This window comes from Sus scrofa, chromosome X (assembly GCF_000003025.6).
Source record: "Sus scrofa isolate TJ Tabasco breed Duroc chromosome X, Sscrofa11.1, whole genome shotgun sequence".
Taxonomy (NCBI): Eukaryota; Metazoa; Chordata; class Mammalia; order Artiodactyla; family Suidae; genus Sus; species Sus scrofa.
The window spans coordinates 37,261,898-37,282,693 of record NC_010461.5 but is presented as its reverse complement, the minus strand read 5'-3'; the positions used below and the strand labels follow the sequence as shown (position 1 = coordinate 37,282,693).

General features: G+C 37.5%; 1 protein-coding gene across 1 annotated transcript in view; it reads left to right on the top strand.

Annotated features, from left to right (window-relative positions):
- Positions 1 to 20,796, top strand: part of CASK (calcium/calmodulin dependent serine protein kinase) — a 368,751-nt gene that overhangs the window by 253,030 nt on the left and 94,925 nt on the right. The window contains 3 exon segments of the mRNA XM_003360270.5: positions 3,160 to 3,243; positions 15,186 to 15,237; positions 15,240 to 15,284. Of these exon segments, the coding sequence (XP_003360318.2) occupies positions 3,160 to 3,243; positions 15,186 to 15,237; positions 15,240 to 15,284 (181 nt within the window).

The following is a 20,796-nucleotide window of genomic DNA, read 5'->3' as shown; positions in this document are numbered from 1 at the left end:
GTGGCCAAAAAAAATTATTTCTTTGGTAAGACCACCACCAAAAAAAAGTCCTATTCAATTATACCATATCAAAAAAGAATTGAGTGACTAGACCAAGTAATATGTGAATGTCTTGTGGTTGTTAAATAATGCCTGTTGAACACTTTCGTTTACATTAATGCTGTCTGCTATAAATACTCATTTCAACAAAAGTAAGACCAACTAAGATTCTAATTTTCTCATAGATGATTGAGGTCTTTTCATACCCTTTGTGGCCTTAATATGTAGACCCCAAGTATATTGATGATAATAAAGCATGAAAAGGGTATTTATGTTAGGCTAATCCATTTGAATTTTGGAAAAATCAGTCAACACACCCATGTTCAACAATCAGTGTGCACAAGGGGCACTTAATCAAGTACTTCATTAACGTGCAAGACATATTGCTATAGTCATTTTTCTGATTTCATATCATATTACTGTTAGTTTCCCATAGGAATGTTAAATCCAGAAAAAATGCTGTTTTTACTCTTTTGTCTCGTTTTTATAATACCTTGGAATTGTTATTGTTAACTTATTTTCTATTTTATTTCATTTTGCTTTTTAGGGCCACACCTGCAGCATGTGGAAGTTCCCAGGCTAGGGGTCGAATCAGAGCTGCTGGCCTACACCCCAGCCACAGCAATGTGGGATCTGAGCCGTGTCTGCGACCTACACCACAGCTCATGGCAACACCAGATCCTTAACTCACTGAGCAAGGCCAGGGATCGAACCCGCAACCTCATGGTTCCTAGTCGGGTTCATTAACCACTGAGCCACGAAGGGGACTCCTTGTTAACTTATTTTCTGATAAGAGGGACCTTAATGGATTTTTTTTTATTTTGTGATTTCATCTGCCTAGAAAATATCAGGAATCATAATTTAAGCATGATTTTATTAAAAACATATTTTGGGACCGTATCTTTCTTGCCCCCTCCACTTTACCTTAGTGAATGGTGATCTGAAAAGGTGTTCACTAGAAATAGAGTTCATAGTCTACTACGTACTAAAAAGCTATTAGAGAGGAAAAGATATAGTTAGACCATGAAACAAATGTTTAAATGATATTAATATAACATAACAACACAGAAAGATAATCTTGAAGCATCACACAAGAGTACAGAAGTATGGGCCCAGGAAGACGAAGGTGGGGGGAGGATGGGATGCCAGCTCCAGGGAGGGCTGCACTTGTTAGCAGGATTGAAGGTAGCAGTGTGCCCCACGTGGGAGGTACAGAGGAGCATAGCACACAAGTGTCAGGGCATTGGCGGAGGCAAGGGGGGCAGGAAACACTGGTCTAATACAAATGTCAGCCATTCGAAGGGTTGTAGCAGTAGGAGAATGAAAATTTGCTTTGAGGGAAGAATATTTCAGTCTAGAATGCCAAATTAAGTTCTTTAGATATTGGGGTACCGAGAATAGAAAACCACTGCAAGCTTTTGAGCAGAGATACAGGGCAAGCAGCATGCTCATATAATTCCTTTAGACACTGGCACATTTGGGTTGCCTGTTGCAAAGCAAACAGTGAGGCAGAGAGATCCTATAGAAGCTGTGGTTATCTAGTCAGGAAGTGACAGAGCCCAGGACCAGGGAGTAAAAATGCGAGTGGGAAAGAATTACCTAGAATGAGAGCAGTTCAGGAAGGAAAATTGTGATGAGTGATTGGGAGGTATTTGGAATTACAAAGCCCATAGAAAGGTTAAACATGGAGCATGGAAGTGATTTATCGTAAACTTTTAAATTTTTAATTTAATTTAATCGAGATTTTCCTGGTTCTTAGTATGAAGAGGTATTTTGGGTAGCGTGCTGGACATTTTTAGTATTATTATGTTAGGAGACTGTGATTCTTATTTAAATCTCCTGTTTTAGTAGGCATTTAGCCCAATTAGATTCGGAACTCATGTCCTAGTCCACTTTTCTGGGCTGTAATTCAAATGCCAATTTCATTTTCAATGCCTTTGCAGTACTCATCTGGTCTGTCCCACTTGTATGTTGCCCAGAGGCTCATGTGCAACCTGGGTGGCACTTCATAACCATAGTTTAATCTCAAAGCTCTTGCTGTGCTGGTTGTGATTGGCTTTACACTGTGCCAAAGCACCTTCTTCCCCCTCTACCTCCTCTTTGTAATCCTACCTCTGCTCTCTGGGGGGGGGGGGTGCCACCCCCTTGCTCTTGTTTGCTTCGGGCAGGGCTGGTTTGGTGGGAAGGGTTCTAAGGGGGAGGAACTTGGCTTCATTCATGGTGATCCCCTGGGATGGGGTGGATGAATTCCACAGGGTTCCTGTGCATAGCCAGAGTCTTCTCAGTCCTTTGGCTAAAGAGAGGAGGCTTTTCTTGGGGGTCATTTTGTCTTTGCTCCTCATCTTTGGAGTTTTCTGGTTGTGAGCTGCTCAGGTGGGGGTATTTTAAGAGGCAAAAAAATCATCCCAGTGATATCACCACAGGATCACACCATGAGTCCTGAGATCCCTCCACAGTCAGCCAGCCTTCTTTTCTTTTTTTCAATCTTCTGTTAGTAGCTTTCACTTTTGAGTCATCAGTTTCCTTGTTATCAAGAACTCTAACTAAAAAAAAAAAAAAAAAAAAAGTCAGACCTTGGAAAAAGAAGTTTATTCTGTGGATTAAAGAGTACTTGAAAAATCAGCTCCAGTACCTGTTTCTTGCTCTAGAATCCAGACATGACATGCGTCTTTCAGGCCACTTTCCCCAAGTCCTCCCCCTCTCCCCCTCTCCCTCTCTCCTCTCACACACACACACACACACACACACACACACACACACACACACAGCCTCAGAGGCTTGATCTCATTTCTACTACCTGCAAAGAAGTGATCTCATTTCTACTACCTGCAAAGATTACAAAAGATCTGACAAAGGGAATGAAACCCCTAAAGGATTTCATTTCTTGCTGACAAGATTGTGGCAAAAGTAACTTCATATCTTCATAATAATTATGATTAATTATTTTAGCCATAATCTGAAAATCGCACAGCCCATTATTTTAGCCCTTTGTTATTGTTGAAAATGAAATACTATTTTACTATCAGTTTGACTTTCATTGGGCTTTACTTTTTATTTTAGATGAAGCTTCTTCACTTTTTTAAACCATTATATGTGTTCATTATCTTTCTTCTTTTGTAGGAGCGGGATCGTTATGCCTACAAGATTCATCTTCCAGAAACAGTAGAGCAACTGAGGAAATTCAATGCAAGAAGGAAACTGAAGGTAAATTAAAGAAATCAGCAAAAAGCCAGATAGTTGCAGTCGATGATAATGCTTTTATTCTGTTTCAGTGTCCATGAATATTATCCTGATGTTGGCTTGGCTGTTTTCTTTGCAGCTAAATTCTCACTCCCCAAGTTACCATTATTTCAATAAGATTTTGGTTTTGTAATTAATTTAAGGTAATATATAAGCACAATCCAAAAATGTTATAATAAGTGAAAGATTAATCATATTTTAGATTTGTGTTATCTTTAAAATTCATCGCAGAAATATGTTCCAGTGTTCAGTGTTCACTTAAAATTGTGATTTGCTCTTATTATCCATTATTGTTGAATTTGAATCTAGGTCATGTTTTCTCAAATTAAATATTTTGACAAAAATGTAAGTTTAGTTTAATGGAAACAACACCAAATTAGAATTGGAACTAGGATTGAACAACCATTGCAAAAGCAGTAAAAATCCCCATTACAGTGTTCTACTAGAAAATATTTTCAAATCACCTTTCTCACTTTTTCTTTATTCTTTCTAAGGTACCTTTCTTCCTTTTACCATACTCCCTATCCTCCACCCCCCAAAATTTAAGGAAAAAAAAAGTAATTACCCCATATGGTGACTTTAAAAGTTTTTGAAAAAGACCCAAAATAATGGAATTTTTTCAGCACTGGGTAAAAATCTAATCGGACAGCATTTCCCTCCTGCCCCCAACAGTAGCGACTATTATATTATGATCTTAAAATTAACTTATGTTTGACATACTTTGATTACTATAAGAAAGTTAGCTCTGGAAGTTCCCTTGTGGCTCAGCAGGTCAAGGATCCGGCATTGTCGCTGCTGTAGCATGGGTTTGATTCCTGATCTGAGAATTTCAACATACCCTGGGTGCGGCCAAAAAAGAAAAGTTAGCTCTGTCCCCTAAGTGGTTGATTAGGTAAGGAGGTTGATTAGCCTCCTTCCAACTATAAAACTTCTCTTCAGAAGTATTTTCAGATATGTCATAAGTTGCAATAATATAATTCATTATTATTGGAGCCCTGAAATATATGAATAATTATTTTCCACTCTATATAAGAACATTTATATCAATTTTGGGGAAACTTCTGTAGGCCACAATATTATCCTATAGAGCTGAACTGGCCAACGTATTAGCCACTAGCCACATGTAACTATGTAAATCCAAATTAATTAAAATTAAATAAAATTAGGGGGTTCCTGTTGTGGCGCAGCAGAAATGAATCCAACTAGGAACCATGAGGTTGCATGTTCGATCCCTGGCCTTGCTCAATGGGTTAAGGATCTGGCATTGCCGTGAGCTGTGGTGTAGGTTGCAGACTCGGCTCAGATCTGGCATTGCTGTGGTGTAGACTGGCAGCTACAGCTCCGATTAGCCCCCTAGCCTGGGAACCTCCATATGCCACGGGTGCGGCCCTAAAAAGCAAAAAATAAAATAAAATTACATTAAATTAAAAGGTCAATTCCTCAATCACATTACCACATTTCCAGTGTTCAGTAACCACATGTGACTAGTTGCTGCCATATTGGACGGTGCAAATAGAGGACATTTCCATCATTGCAAAAAGTTCTATTGGAGAGTACAACTACAGAGCAGAGGACATTCTAACTTGTTATTGTTAGTGATGATTATTCCCAGTTAAGGCTTTCCCCTCATTGTTTTTGCAGCCAGGGGTTCATGCTGGCTCTTCTCTATTTACTTTAAATATCCTCGGCAAAAAAATAATTATTAATGACATGCCATTATTGAGATGATTCCCAAAAAAGTTTCCCAAGACTTTTATTTTTTGCTTTGCTGCACACCTGAACCAGTGTAGCCTACAAAAGAAAAAATCTTTATCCAAAGTTAAATTCAGTCGCCCATTTTTGCAGTTACTTTCTTCCCCAAAGGAACTTTGTTCTCAATTCTCCCCTAAAGTCTTTTTGACTCTAATTTTGTTTTTTCCTATGTGATATTTTCCTGTCTGTGGAGTTGAACCTTTCATTGCCCAAGTACAGACCTTCTACTGTCAGGCTAAGACTTGCCCCATCACAAGAAACATGCTGTCTTTCTCCCAGTGCCACAAAATCAGACTTGACCTAAAATAGCCAGAGTGGTGACTAAGATTCATTTGGACAGGAGCAAGCAGTCACAACAGAGAGGGGTCATGTGAATTTACCACATCCCTTTGCAGGCCTATTTAAAATTTCAAGACCCGCCAAACAACCTAGATTTAGGAACATCAGCAAAGTTATCATTGAGTTTTTTTCCAGCTTCTAGTGAAGCTGCATTCCTGTGAGTGATTCAGCCACGCTGGTTAAAGCTCGTTATACTTCCCTTCCTCAAGAAACTAATTCTCCTCGTTCTGCCACTTCTGCAAACTTCTAGAACAGAGATTGCAACTTCCTTGGCTTATAGAGCCCACCACACAACTTGTTTTCACAAATGAACAGCTAGGCACCCTTTGTTCTACCCAGACACTGTTTTTAAGTTCCTCAAATGGTGGGAACAGTCTAATTACTGTGATTCCCTTTGAACTGATTAAAATGAAAGTTCACAGAAAGCAATAGAAAATTGCTTTTTTCACATAGTCAGAGGTAGGAAATTTTTATTGTCAGTGTCAGGAAGAAAGAGAAGGAGTACACGTTATGGGAAAGAGTGGCCTCTGGAGCTGCATTGCCATGGGTAAATCTTGACTCTGACGCCTCCTAGCTGTATAACCTTGAATGGGTTATTTAAATTCCCTGTGCCTCAATTTCTTTGTCTATAAAATGCAGATAATGATAATAGCTAACTCATAGGATTGTAAGGATTTAATGAATTAATATATTATAGCAGTTAGAGAACAGTACCTGATGGTCATAAGTACGCCATAGATATTTTCTGTTAACATTGTTATTGTTATTGTTTTATGATGATTTTACTATTTAATACCTTTGATTTGGTCTCTATTTATAAACCACTCTAACTCCTAAATGGACTTTCCATTCCGTTTTAGCTTTTTCCCAGTCATTGGCATCATTAACATTTTTGAGGTGTTTAAAGGCTTTCAAAAAAATGTATAGGACATCAAAAATAGCACTGGGTAATCTCTATTTATGTATTTTTTTCCAAAATAATTATGCTTCGACTTTTCTCACCATATTGATCATCATTTTCATTCATAGTATTTAGAACAAGAGGATCTTATACTTGTGCTATATTGTGATATTCACTTCCCTTCCATTCCTTTCCTCTAGTACCATATCCATCCCGTGATATACATTCTTTAGGGCAGTCGGTCTCCAAGTGTGATCCCCAATGTCACCTGGGAACTTACTAAAAATACAAATTACCAGGCTCTAGTACACTTGGGCAAAAAAATAAAATAAAATAAAAGCCATCCAGATTGGAAAGAAAGTAAAACTGTCTTTATTTACTGATCACTTATGATCCTGTATGTAGAAAATCCTAAGGAATCTGTAAAAAATCTATTAGAAATGATAAGTTTAGCAACATCACAGGATATAAAATCAGTATACAGAATTGAATTGTGTTTCTATAGATGAGCAATGAATAATATTAAAATGAAATTAAGAAAGAGTTCCATTCACAATACCATGGAAAAAAATGAAATACTTAAGAATAAATTTAACAAGAGAATTTTACAACTTGTAAACTAACATTGCTTAAGAGAAATTTTAAAAGATCTAAATAAATGGAGAGATAGTTAATGTTTGTGGATTGGAAGACTCAGTGTTGTTAAGACAGCAATTCTTCCCAAGTTGATCTATAGATTCAGCAGCATCCTTACCAAAATTTTACCATAAATTGGCACAGTGATCCTAAAATTTATATGGAAGTGAAGAGGATCTAGAATAACCAAAACAATCTGTTAAAAAAGAACGAATTTGAAAGTAATGCTGCTCTCAACATTGAGTTGCATGTATATTGTACAGAGAATATAGTCAATATTTTATAACTTAAATGGAGTATAATCTATAAAAATATAACTAAAACTAACACATTATAAAATATTATTTAAAAATAACTGAAACTAACATTATAATTCAACTATACTTCAATAAAAAATACCTTTGTTTTGACTTGTGACAAAAAAAAAGAACAAAGTTGGAAGGCTCGTATTTTCCAATTTCAACACTTACTCTAAAGCTACAGATGTCAGGATTCTGAGTACTAGTATGGTATAGAGTTAGACATGTAACCAGTGGAACAGAATTAAGAGTTCAGAAATGATCCCTTATATTTACAGTCAGTTGATTTCTAATAAAAGTGCCAAAGCAATTCAGTGGAGAAGGAATAGTTTTTTAACAAATGGTGCTGGAATGATTGCATATTGACCTGCAGTAAAAGATATAAAAGGCCACATACTGGATGATTCCATTTATTTGCAGTATCTAGGATAGATATTTATGGGTGTACATCTACAGAGACAGAAAGCAAACTGGTGATTGCCAGGCACTGGGTTTTGACTGCTTAATGGGACTTGGGCGGGGGCGGGGGTGGGGCAGTGATGAAGATGTTTGGGACTAGACAGAAGTGGTAGCTGCACAACATTGTGAGTGTACTAAATAGCACTGAATTACAAACTTTAGAAGGGTTACTTTTATGTTGTGTGAATTTCACAGAACCAGCTTTTTTTTTATACCATATGACAAAATATTCTTTCTAAATACTGACTTTCACTTTGGCACACTTGAGGGACATGACACATTCACATAGTAACAATGGCTCATTGCATCACTCAGCTCACCCAAGAGACCACCCATCTTTCCCTCAGCCTCAGGCATGCAGGTTTATTGAAAAAGCCCCATGAGTGATTCTGCTAAGTTTGCCTTCGGGAGTCATTACTTTAAAGCACAAAGTTGTAATGGTTCTACAAAATGCCATTATATGTACAAGTCATAATTTAATTAACCAGCTGTTGGACATAGACATTGCTTCCAGTTTTCCATGACCGTAAATACTATTGCATTGGCTCTGCTTTCATTAATAAATCTTTATACACCTCTGATTATATTCTTAGGGCAAGTTCTTTGCTACTGGAATTGTTGGCATCAGAGTGTATACATGTATTTAAGATTTTTGATCTCTATAAATAACTTACCTTCCAGAAAGAAGCTTTATACCTGTTTGAATAAATTTTAATAGTGGTAAGAGCTTATTATTTTTGCAGTTAATCCTTTTTTTCTCATTCTGAACGTTTTGTGAAACTGTTTTATGCCAGAATATGAAACTTTATTCATTTTACTCTGCTAAAATTTCAAGACTGTTACTTATTATTGGTTATAATAGTATCAGTACTCAACAATCAGAAACTGTTCCTTTGCATATTCATACATTCATTTTGACATTTAGCCTCTTTAGCAGGCTGCGGGAGACAACAAATCCCAATGGGAAAAATTTTGGACAATTGTCAGGCATCAACATCATTTTCAGACTGTCTTTCAAACCGCAGATTTTTAAAATTTATAGAGCCCTGCATGTAATTTGAATTATCACACACTTCTTTGTATTTTCCTTTATTTTATTTTCTATCTATGAATGATGATGGGAAATTTCTTTTCCCCATTTTGGTTATCAGACATTTCGTATGTTGGATTTGCCCCCTCTTTTTATTTCATATTAAGCTCTAGAATTTTGACACTTCAGTTTTTAAAAGTCCTGCAGAAACAAGACTTCTTATATAAACTACATAAGCCTGAGTCTGGGACTAGACGTGAGGGTCGTATTTTCTCAGACTGAGTAGCAGGATGCATGGAACAGATTGTGTGATCTAGGCTGTCTGGAACAATCTGTGCTCTATGGGTATGTATCTCTTAAGGAGGCACACCTGTACTCTAACCCTGGGTGCCATCTATGTGAAGGTGTTCCTGGGCAAGGGGCACAAGGCAGGGGAGGGGCTAGAGGGGTAGCTGTGGGTGTCTGCGCTTATCTCTCTAGAGAAGAGCCTCAGGAGGGAATCTGTTCCAGAAATCCCCTTTGCTTCATGGATTATTTCTACCTCTGTAAAAGCGAATTTCCCTATAGTAAGCATGTCAAAGAAATTCTGTATAAATAGAAGCAATATTCTGTGTTTGGGCAAGTTTATTGCCATCAGTTCAGGAAATGGTGAGTTGAATCCATGTGATTCAATTTGGAGGATCAAACCATTTACTCATATATACAAGAAGTGAGGGAGATTTCCAATAACTTCCTATAATTTTCCTTTTATTGATTTTGCAAATTGCAAAAATATAGGCTGCATACTTCTCTGATATTGTCAGTTGGTCTCTTGGGTTCCGCACTTTGCAGAATTAGAAAAAATTGTTTAGAAATTCTGTTTTCAGAGTTCCCACTGTGGCTTAGTGGGTTAAGGACCCAGCACTATCTCTGTGAGGATGCAGGTTCAATCCTTGGACTTGCTCAGTGGGTTAAGGATCTGGCATTGCTCCAAGCTATGGCATAGGTCACAGAAGCAGTTCTGATCTGGTGTTGCTTTGGCTGCATTGTAGGCCTCAGCTGCAGCTCCAGTTTGACTCCTAGCTCAGGTACTTCCATATACTACAGGTGTGGCTGTAAAAAAAAAGTAAAATAAATTTTTAAAAAGAAATGCTGTTTTCCAGTACTTTATAGAGCTGCGCTGTCCAATCCAATAGCCACTAGGCAGATGTGGCTACTTACGTTTTAATTTTAATACTAAATACTTTTTTTTTTTTTTTTTTTGCGCTTTTTAGGGCAGCAGGTATGGCATATGGAAGTTCCCAGGCTAGGGGTCGAATCAGAGCTGGAGCTGCCGGCCTACACCACAGCCACAGCCACACCAAATCTGAGCCATGTCTTTGACGCACACTGTAGCTCCTGGCAACACCAGATCCTTAACCCGCTGAGTGGGGCCAGGGATCGAACCTGAATCCTCATGGATACTAGTCAAGTTCGTTTCCCCTTGAGTCACAATGGGAACTCCAAAATTTAAAATTTGTTTTCTCAGTTGCACTAGCCACGTTTCAAGTGCTCAATACCATTTACGGCTGGTGGCTACTATATTGGACAGTACAAGTATAGAACAATGCCATCAGAGAAAGCTCTCTTGTACAGCACTGCTCTCTGGAGTCTTGGCACATCCAGGAGTAATAATGCTGCATCTAAGCAGCACCTTTTGAGAGGTCAACCAGGAAGCTCTACCTAGCTGTCTTTTCTCAGTCTTCTATCAATTCAACAAGAGCTAACTTAAGAATTTGTCAAGGACCTTTTTACCCTAATGAAAGCCAGCATTTACATACGGTCCTCCCCTGTGCTGAGGGTTTGCTCAGAGGCAGAAGTTAGCACAGTGTTTGGGGGCTCCAGCTCCTCAGAACGGTAAATCTGGTATCCAAAAGGCACCTTTGATTCTAAAAACTGAAAACTGTTGTTATGGTGCAAACAGTTGTATAAATAATAATTGACATGCTTTTGATCTTATATTTTACAGAGCAATTGTATTAACTGCTGATCCTGAAAAATAGAGTTTATTACTTCCAAAGTTAAGCAGTCTAGCTTTTGAAAGTTATTGTATACATTAAAAGACCATCTTTATAAAATACAGACACAAAAGGATTCCTAAGATGTCTGTTCCATGCAACTGCTCCTAAATGTAGCCATATCTCCTGCACTTACTTATGTCTCATTATTAGTCTTCTTTAGTCATATGTCTTGACTTAATTATGAAATTCTAGGTTTTAGACTTGTGTTCATATGTATCAAATACATATAGTCTATGCTAATTAATCTGATAACTTTGGTTGTGACTATGTGGAGAGAGATGTGAAGTTCTGATTCAGTCCGTGATTTTACCTCATTATCATCTAGGACCCAATTCTTACATGGAGTCAACCTAAATCCTTAAATGTTCTCTAGCCTTTTGGTTATCTCTGTTCAGCCTCAACCTCTCCAAATTCTCCACCCTTTTTAGGGTTTTAGTTCAGTGTTCTGAATCCTAGTAAGATAATCCTAGTAAACACATTTGTGTTTATATGTCCCTGTGATACATTTTGTCACCTCAATATATCACAAAATGATTATGTGTTACCTTGCCACTTGGGTACAAAGCCACTTATTCTACAGCTCATACTTGGGTGTTTTGTATTTAGATTTTTTTAAGTGTACCTCCCTATTTATATATGTATGGCTGATTCTCTTTGCTGTACACCTCAAACTAATATAGCATTATAAATCAACTGTATTTCAGTAAAATTAAAAGAAAAAAATAAAAAATAAAATGTACCCCCTCTGCCCTTCTGCCTGTCAAGCATCATGTTGCTTGTTTCTGAGCTTAGCGAGGGGTATTGGCTTTTGGCTCTGTCTTCAAAGCAGTAATTCATCTGTGTCAACGCTCCTGTTCCTTACTTAATAATTTTGTTGCTTCCTTAAGTGCATACAGTAGTTCACTTAGCAGAAGTCTGAGCTAACCAGTTTTCTTTTTGTTTTTTTCACTTCCTTATATGTGACACAGAGTCATCTAGCGGGAACATTCCGTTTTGATGTTTGACATATTAACTACAATTATGATAGAGCTTAATTACTTGCAGTTCTCGTTTTCTTTGAATTTAGAATCTACCTTCTCCTTTCTAGGTTAATTTGTTCATAGAAAATTGCATCTTTAATATTAATAATCACAACATATTGTAAATAGTCATCTTAACTCATAATTGCTATGTCTCACTCTCAAAACTTACTAAAATATATCTTCTAAAACTAAAGTAGATAGAAAACTTCTTTATCAAGGGTTTAATAAACTGGGAAGTTTGAAGCACTGCTTTGAATCAAGATCTGGTTTTATGTTGTTGTTATACCCACAGGCTCTTCCATAGCAGCAGTGCCGCAGAGGGGTTGGCTGACTACAGTCTGGGGACCAAAGCGCTCACAGAAGAACTTCACTCTTAATTATTGATTAATTTCATAAATTAGTACATCCATATTTCTCTTTTATATATAAGTTTTGTTGAGACTCAGTGATGTAAGTTCATGTACAAATTGTCTGTGGCTGCTCTCAGGCTGAATGGCAGAGTTGAATAATTGCAGCAGAGACCATATGCCCTGCAAGCCTAAAATATTCGCTGTCTGGCCCTTTACAGGAAAAGGTTTTTGAGCCCCGGTGTTGTAGAAATCTTTGAACTGGAGAGAGTAGTCAGAATACCTCAATTCTGTCTATTCTTGATTTCTGTCTCTTAGTTGGCAGCAATCTTAATAGGTTGCTAAGCCTCTCTGGTCCTGTTTCCTCATCTGCAAAATGAGCCTCTTTGAATGAATCATCTCGAAGGTTGCCTCTCAAACTCTAACAAAATTCTATAAATCCATGAACTGTTTTATAACCATTTTGCTGTTTTACATAAGAGCTTTGCATTGAATATATGAAACAAATGCAGTCATTGAATTTAAAAAGCTAAATAGACAAAGCTGCTAGCCATAAGACAAGTAAATTAGGAACTTGCTACTATTGTTTCAAAAGAATTTCCCTCTAAATAGTGCCTTCCTAGTATGAGTATTTCTAGGTCTTTGATTATAGTGGTAGCTAGAACAAGCCTTAAAACATAAAACTAACATATTAAGAAACTCAGCTGGAGAGTTCCCATCGCGGCGCAGGGGAAATGAATCTGACTAGGAACCATGAGGTTTCGGGTTCCATCCCTGGCCTCACTCAGTGGGTTAAAGATCTGGCGTTGCCATGAGCTGTGGTGTAGGTCACAGACTCGGCTCAGATCCTACGTTGCTGTGGCTGTGGTGTAGGCCAGCAGCTACAGCTCCGATTAGACCCCTAGCCTGGGAACCTCCATATGCCGTGGTTGCGGCCCTGAAAAGACAAAAGACAAAAGACAGAGAAAGAAAGAAAGAAAGGAAGGAAGGAAGGAAGAAGGAAAGAAGGAAAGAAAGGGAAGGAAAGAAAGAGAGAGAAAGGAAAGAAAGAAAAACTCAGCTGAATTTCATTTGAAAATAAAACATCTCCAAAGTTTCGATGTGAGGAGTATGTGATTTGATATTATAAAAATTCCATTCTCACCCAGCTTTTAGGAAACAAGTATAATATGTAAAGTGAAATAAGCTTCTCCTGTAGAAAGAAAAACTCATTATTCAGTACTGTTTCTTTTGCTGTGGTAGCTGACCATAAAATTCCACATAAGAACCTCTCATGCATTAACCCTGGACTTTGGGAAATGTAAATAGTTGCCTGGAATGGTATCATCAAAATCACTTCTCTGTTTTTTGCTCTTCTTCTTCTGTCATCTGTCTTTTTCAATTTGTGTTTGTAGAAAAAAGCACTAACATGACCACCAGCCCCCAAAATGAACCCTGTAGAAATGTCTTCCTATTAATAATATTATTAAAATTAATTATTTTTATTATTAACAGTATTTAATAAAGGCCTGCACACACAGAAGACTGATTTTTCTTTTTAGGAAAATCTAAGAGCTCAATATTTAAAATTTAGACTTAAGACACTTAGACTTCTTAGGTGATTTGATACTTAGTGAGCAGTTCTACCTAGAGCAGCAAGGGCTGTGCTCAGGTTCTAGCTACATGTTAGTAGAGTTAGTAATAATTTGCACTTAAATTTGTGGTTTTGCAAAGCATTTTCATAAATATCACAACTTTTGATAGTCACATAAGGTGAGTTATGTCAGTTTTAACATCTTCACTTTACAAATGGGAAAACCTTAAGGGGTTAAATGGTTGACTCAATTAGGGTCATGCAGATGGAAGGTGGCAGAGCCAAGGAACGCGTCTGCATATGCTCAGCTACACCCAGTACTCGCATAACTGAACCCTTTTACAAAAATAACTTTTATCATTCTCCTTGTTACTGAAACAATAATTCCCAACTTTTTCTACCCACTGGTGTTAAGGGATGTCATGGACTCAATGTGACAGTGATTCTCAACTAGTAATCAAGGGACTCTGTGTGTATGTATACACACAGACATTTTGTCTTCTTGCCTTTTCTAGGGCCGCTCCTGTGGCATATGGAGGTTCCCAGGCTAGGGGTCTAATTGGAGCTGTAGCTGCCGGCCTACACCATAGCCACAGCAACACGTGATATGAGCCGCATCTGCGACCTACACCACAGCTCACGGCCACGCCGGATCCTTAACCCACTGAGCGAGACCAGGGATCAAACCCACAACTTCATGGTTCCTAGTCGGATTCGCTAACCACTGTGCCATGACGGGAACTCTTCTATGCATATATTTTAAAAGAGTCAGTTCCTATCATGACTCAGTGGTAACAAACCTGACTAGTATCCATGAGGACGTGGGTTCGATCCCTGGCCTTACTCAGAGGGTTAAGGATCTGGCGTTGCCGTAAGCTGTGGTGTGTAGGTCGTAGACATGGCTCTGATCTCGTGTTGCTATGGCTGTGGTGTAGGCCGGCAGCTGCAGCTCTGATCAGACCCCTTGCCTGGGAACCTCCATGTGCTGCGGGTGTGGCCTAAGAAGCAAAAATAAAGAGTCAACATGTAGTTGATTCTGCTGTGTGGCCTGACTGAGAATTACTGTACAGGAGTAACACATCGTCATTATTGATAACCAAAAGAAAGGAAAAAAGGTTTAAAAAAAGAAAAAATGATTCATATTCCTACTATCCAGAGATAATTAATACTATTAATGTTTTGGTATATGGTCAATCTTTTATATCTGTAGTAACTTTTTTTTTCAAAAATAACATCATATATATATATATATAATATTTTCATTGTCTAATATATGTCTAAGTTCAAGATGTAAAAGTTTTCGCATACTTTTGCAATCCCCAGCAGTGTTATTCTGGTATGTGCATATGTGATTTATCTAAAGGAACCCAAAATTATTTAAAACTACTCTCTTCTAGCTATTATCTCATTTAACTTTCTGAATAATTCTTAAATAACCACCTGGTAATTAACTTTTTCATATTTATGTATTTGTCTTAATAATATATTTTTTTCATCTCTTTGCTTTAGGGTGCAGTGCTAGCAGCTGTGTCAAGTCACAAATTCAACTCATTCTATGGGGATCCCCAGAAGAGTTGCCAGATTTCTCCGAAGACCCTACCTCCTCAGGTAATTGAATCATTCATTCGTTCACCATTGCAAATCATTTGGTGTCTTCATCCTTTCTCTTCCGTTATGAATAAACTTTTTCTGTGTATCTGGTCAGATCCTCCAAGAGATTCTAAGGAAGTTTGTCAGCAGCCAAATTCCATCCACATGTGTCTAATTCCTTTTCATTTTAATGCCAAAGTTGCTTTCCCCTACTACTCGAAACCAACGTTTCATTTTTTTTTAAACCTCAGAAATACTTCTTCCCCTTTCCCCTCTCCAATCCAACATTTGTAGTCAGTCTTTTTGAATCTTTCTGATTACCTTCTACTTCAACAAAAACTTCTGGTGTAAGATTTTCCCCGTATCAACCATAGCAGGTCAGACTTTTGGACAGCACTGCTTTTAACTGAATCTTTCAGTGTAAAACTGTCATGTGAATTATCCCTTGAAACAGTTTACAGGTACTTCTCTTTTTATACAGTGTATAGTACATTTATACAAGCATTCGAGGGAGAAGAACATAGAAGAAGGATTACCTATTTTGATGAAGTGTGTATAGATACTCCTAAAAAAACCCACCAGTGTTCACAAAATTATTTCACAAAATGCTCAGGTTTCTGTTTACCAGTGAGGTATTCTCAAGGGTTAGTTATTAAAAATACATAGGAACCATTTATATGTGTAAGTAGATGCCTGTGTGTGTTATAGTTTTTTATTTTTATTTATGTATTTATTTTCTTAACTCCGACATCACATGTCTTCTGCCCTCAGCTTTTCTTTCTTTTATTAGAATTACTCAGTATTTACCGTGTGGTTGACTTTGTGCTGGTGATTTGACTTTTGTACTCTTGGATTAACTCATTCAATATTCATGTATTACCCCTGGAGTCAAGGCCCGGGGCCCCTCCTAACGCATGGCAGGTAGCAATGTAGGAAGAATGGAGGTGCTAATGCTTCTTTCATGTTGGAACCATGAACATTTGTCAGTATTTTTGCTTCATCCTTCCTCTGTTATACTCATATGTGCACATACATGCTCACCTACACATATCCACACACACACCGATTGGTACCTGCTTATACCTTGTGCATAATAACAGAATCAAGCTTCCCATTCCAGCAGCTCTATAGTTCCCCCTTTTGACCTTACCAATTAGGATGTGAATCTTCCTCTTTTGAGTGAAGGTGATTTCCAAAAACATTCATAAATGGGAATCTTAGAGAAGAGACTCTGAGGAAAAGGGATTGCTGTTTTCCTCTTGTGCTGACTTGGTAGTTATCAAGTCCATACGACATGAAGGCAAGGCTGTAGTTGTGTTATGGATATGTTCCCCCGACGCTCCCTATTGTTTCAAGTCTGTCTTTTTTCTTCCAGTCCATTTTGTTCCTTCCATTTTGTAGCATTTAGTTGTTGTTAGTTCGAACCGCTTAATTCCCTCCTCATGCTCAGATTGCAGTTAACCCTATCTAAGGAGAGTGGAGCTAGTTACAGTTTTAAGTTGTACTATGACTACATGATAATAGTCACATATTTGGAATATATTTTAGTCAGGATCTCTAATACTGTTTTCATCTTTAGAAATGGGCCTAGGGAGCAGGATGATCCTTGCAATAGCTTCATAGACCTAATTTTTAAGGTTGCCCTTAATATTTACCTCTGCTTAGCAAGAGTTGAATAAGCTCTTAAGTATTCCTTTCTGTGAAGACCCGGATTTTTCTTTTCAGGAAAGGAATTGTCTATAGTTATAGACATGCTCATTTTCTATTAAATACATTTTGTTACACAATTTTTCTGTTTTTTTTTTTTCAGTACAATCTCTGAACAATATGGTTGAAATAGTTTCTGATTGTACTACTTGCTTTTTAAACAAAAAAGGAATTTCTTACACTGTCTTGCAGGTAGCCTGCAAGCCTGCAAGTTAGTTGTTTGCAATTTTGCATTCCTTCTTGCTTCCCTTTCCTGTGGTCACACCCTATTTATTTTTAAATTTCTGGATTTTAATGATCTTGCAAGCAGTCTGTATCTTCATTTGATGTGCTGGATGTCTCTAAATTTTTTTTTTTCTTTTCAGGGCTGTACCCACGGCATATGGAGGTTGCCAGGCTAGGGGTCCAGTTGGAGCTGTAGCCACCAGCCTATGCCACAGCCATAGCAGTGCGAGATCCAAGCCACGTCTGTGACCTACGCCACAGCTAATGGCAATGCCAGATCCTTAACCCACTGAGCGAGGCCAGGGATTGAACCCACAACCTCATGGATACTACTCGGGTTCGTTAACCACTGAGCCATGATGGGAACGCCTCTAAAATATTTTTAAATGGAACCGTCTAGCTGCTACAAATAAGATGTAGAATTATAGTCAGATGTCAAAGACAAAGGAAATTTTTGGCTATCAGGAATTATTCATATGTTCCTAAAATTAACTTTTAATACTAAGCCATTTAAAGGAAGGCATTATCTATTATTGTCAGCATTGTTTATCAAATGTCTGTCTTTGCAAATTTCCTTTTCTGCAACTAATGGTAATGGTTATATGGTTAGTTGCAAAATACCTATTATATTTTATCTGGACTCATTTAAGAGTTTTACACTTTCATAAATTAACACATCTATATTTTCCTTTTCAATTCATTTTTATTTTTATTTTTCATTAATTTTAAGCATAAATTCTCTCTTTAATTCTAATACTTTAATTCTGTATCATTTAAGTTCTCAGCATTATCCTTTCCGCTGTCTTTCTGTTTATATTTGCATGAGTTTGTTTTACAATACAAAACACAAAGCACTTTGCATCTTTACTTGAAAGTTCTTTCAGAAAGCCAATGACAAAAAGAGAAAAATGATCATAAATCACATGCTTGTAGGGCAAGGGTGAGGGGCCAGGGGAGGGGTTAGAGAGGGAGAGAGAAATGTGTAAAGTCACCAGCTCTCCTTTCTCGAGATGGACTATTTTTCATCTCTAGATAATGCCTTTTCTATTCTTACTATGAAATAATATAGTAGGTAGTTAAATTTTTTTCTTAATGATGTTGCTTAACAAAATTAAAAGCTGGCAATCCTATTCCCCCCCCCAAATTCTATTCAAAATCATAATTTCAATTTTTAAAAAATAATTTAACAGAACCTTTCATTAACAATGAAAAAATAATAATTCAAAGTGAATCAATTTGTATCTAAAGGAGAGTCCGACATGTTTAGGTATGCTGTTTACATTGTAAAATAATTTTTATATGTGATTTTTTCCTATTTTGATTACTAAAATCAGCCCATTATACATTCTCTTGAATTTGTTAGGTTTAATCTTAAGATAAACAGTGTATTGTTGCTGTGTTACTTTACAATTCAAAGTGGAAATATTCTGTTCTTGTATTTCCAACAAAGACCTCAGAATCAGACCCCAGGGATTATGCTCATGGAACACAGGGGCTCACTTTGGGCTCAGCTAAGAGACCATGCTTCTTGTGGCTCATCTACTGGGCCCAACTGTGGCTTGATAACCTGCTTGCTCTAAAATCATACTGTTTGTTGTTTGTCCATATGCTGCCTTCCTCCTAGGACTTCTAGCAGCAGAAAGTAGGTATCCCTTTGTTTTCCTCTAAGGTTTATCTTTAATGCAAAAGTGTTTGGCTTTGCATGGTTTTCCTTGGCTGTTTCTGTTAGATGTTAATTTATGAATTTTAACACTGCCTGACCATACAATAAAAACTTGGATATAGTGATTTCCTGAGGCATCATTATACAAATAATATTAACTTCTTACTTCTTTCATAAGAGGAAAAAGGGGCAGTGTTAAAATTTTAAGTGCACTTAATATTATTTCACATCTGAATTTCAAGCACAAATACATTAATTTGGGGGAAGGGTAACAATTTATTTTATATTTTGCTTTCAAGAAAACTTTCAGGGTAAGTGAATTCTTTGAACAGTTACATAATATATAAGCAGTATTTTCTTTTACTGACTCTTTTCAGTTTATTGATATGGAGCTAAGAAATAAACTCCTGGATTCATGTCTCTTAACTTCTACCATCAGAAAGAACATTTGTAAAGAAAAATGTAATATATAGATTTTATTTACAAAGGGATATAATGAGTGAGAATAGTAAAGTAAAAAGTATGTTAAAAAATACACACAAATGAGTACAAGTAAAGCTAAAGCAATCTAAGTGAGATGAGTGGATGGTATCAATGTCAGCATTCTAGTTGTGATTGTACGCTATAGTTTAGTAAAATGCTACCAGTGGGGCAACTGAGCAAAGTGTATGTATTATTTCTTGTAACATAAAAATCTACAATTTGTCAGTAATAATTTCAGTGAAAACAATAGAATAAACCTTTACCTCAGCATTGTGCTTACTAGGGGGAGAGTATATAGGAGACAAAACAAATAGAAAATCTGGGTGCTAATAATTAAATCCATTTTCACGCTTTCTTACATTAGTTACTTGCAGCTCAAATTGTAACCAGTTTAATATAAAAATCTCACAGTATATTGGTTATCTGTTGCTCTCTAACGAATAACCTCAAAATAGCATTTATCATCTCACAGTTCCTATTGGTCAGGAATCTGGGCAAGGCTTAGCTGAGGCTCAAGATTTCTCAAGGTGTCATCCAGAGTTGTTATCTCATCTGAGGTCCCAACTTCAGAGGGAATCCTCTTCCAAGCTCACTCACATGGTTGTTGATAGGCTTCAGTTCCTCACAGACTCTTGAGCTTCTCCATAGGGCTGCTCACAGCCTAGAAGCTTCTTTCCCCCAGCACAGATGATCAAAGAGAGAGGGCAAGAGTTCTCTTGTGGCGCAGCAGATGAAGGATCTCATGTCATCCCTGCAGAGGCTTGGTTCGCTGCTGTGGCACAGGTTTGATCCCTGACCCGGGAACTTCCACATTCCCCGGGTGTGGCCAAAAAAGAAAGAAGAGAGGGCAAAAGGAAGAGAAAGCACCCAAGAGAGAAGCCACAGTATTTATAACCTAATCTCAAAAGTGACTTCATATAACTTCTGCCCTATTCAATTTGTTACAAGTGAGTAAGTCAGTCCAGCCTACACTTCAAGGTAAGGATTGATTATATAAGGGTGTGAATACCATGAGGTAGGGTCTTGGAGGCCATCTCAGAGGCTGCCCACTATGTACAAGGTAATGACCATTGAAATGTAAGAACGTCCCATTTGCAGCTGCTTTTGTTTCTCTAGATTTAGTACCCCTCTCTTTTTTTTTTTTAAATCAGGAGGCCTATTATGTCACTTGGGAATGATAGCATCTTAGAGGTGTCACGTAGTTCTTTTCCTTAGTTGTAAAGAAGCCTTTTGTGAATGGGCACTTAAAACCAGCAGAATGCTATTTAAAATACTTTGACAAATTTGTGCCCAATGATGTTGCTTTTTGGAAATACAGATTGTTTTAACAAGCATAGTGGCCTTTATTTATTTATTTATTTATTTATTTGTCTTTTTGCCTTTTCTAGGGCTGCTACCCTCGGCTTATGGAGGTTCCCAGGCCAGGGGTCCAATCAGAGCTGTAGCCGCCAG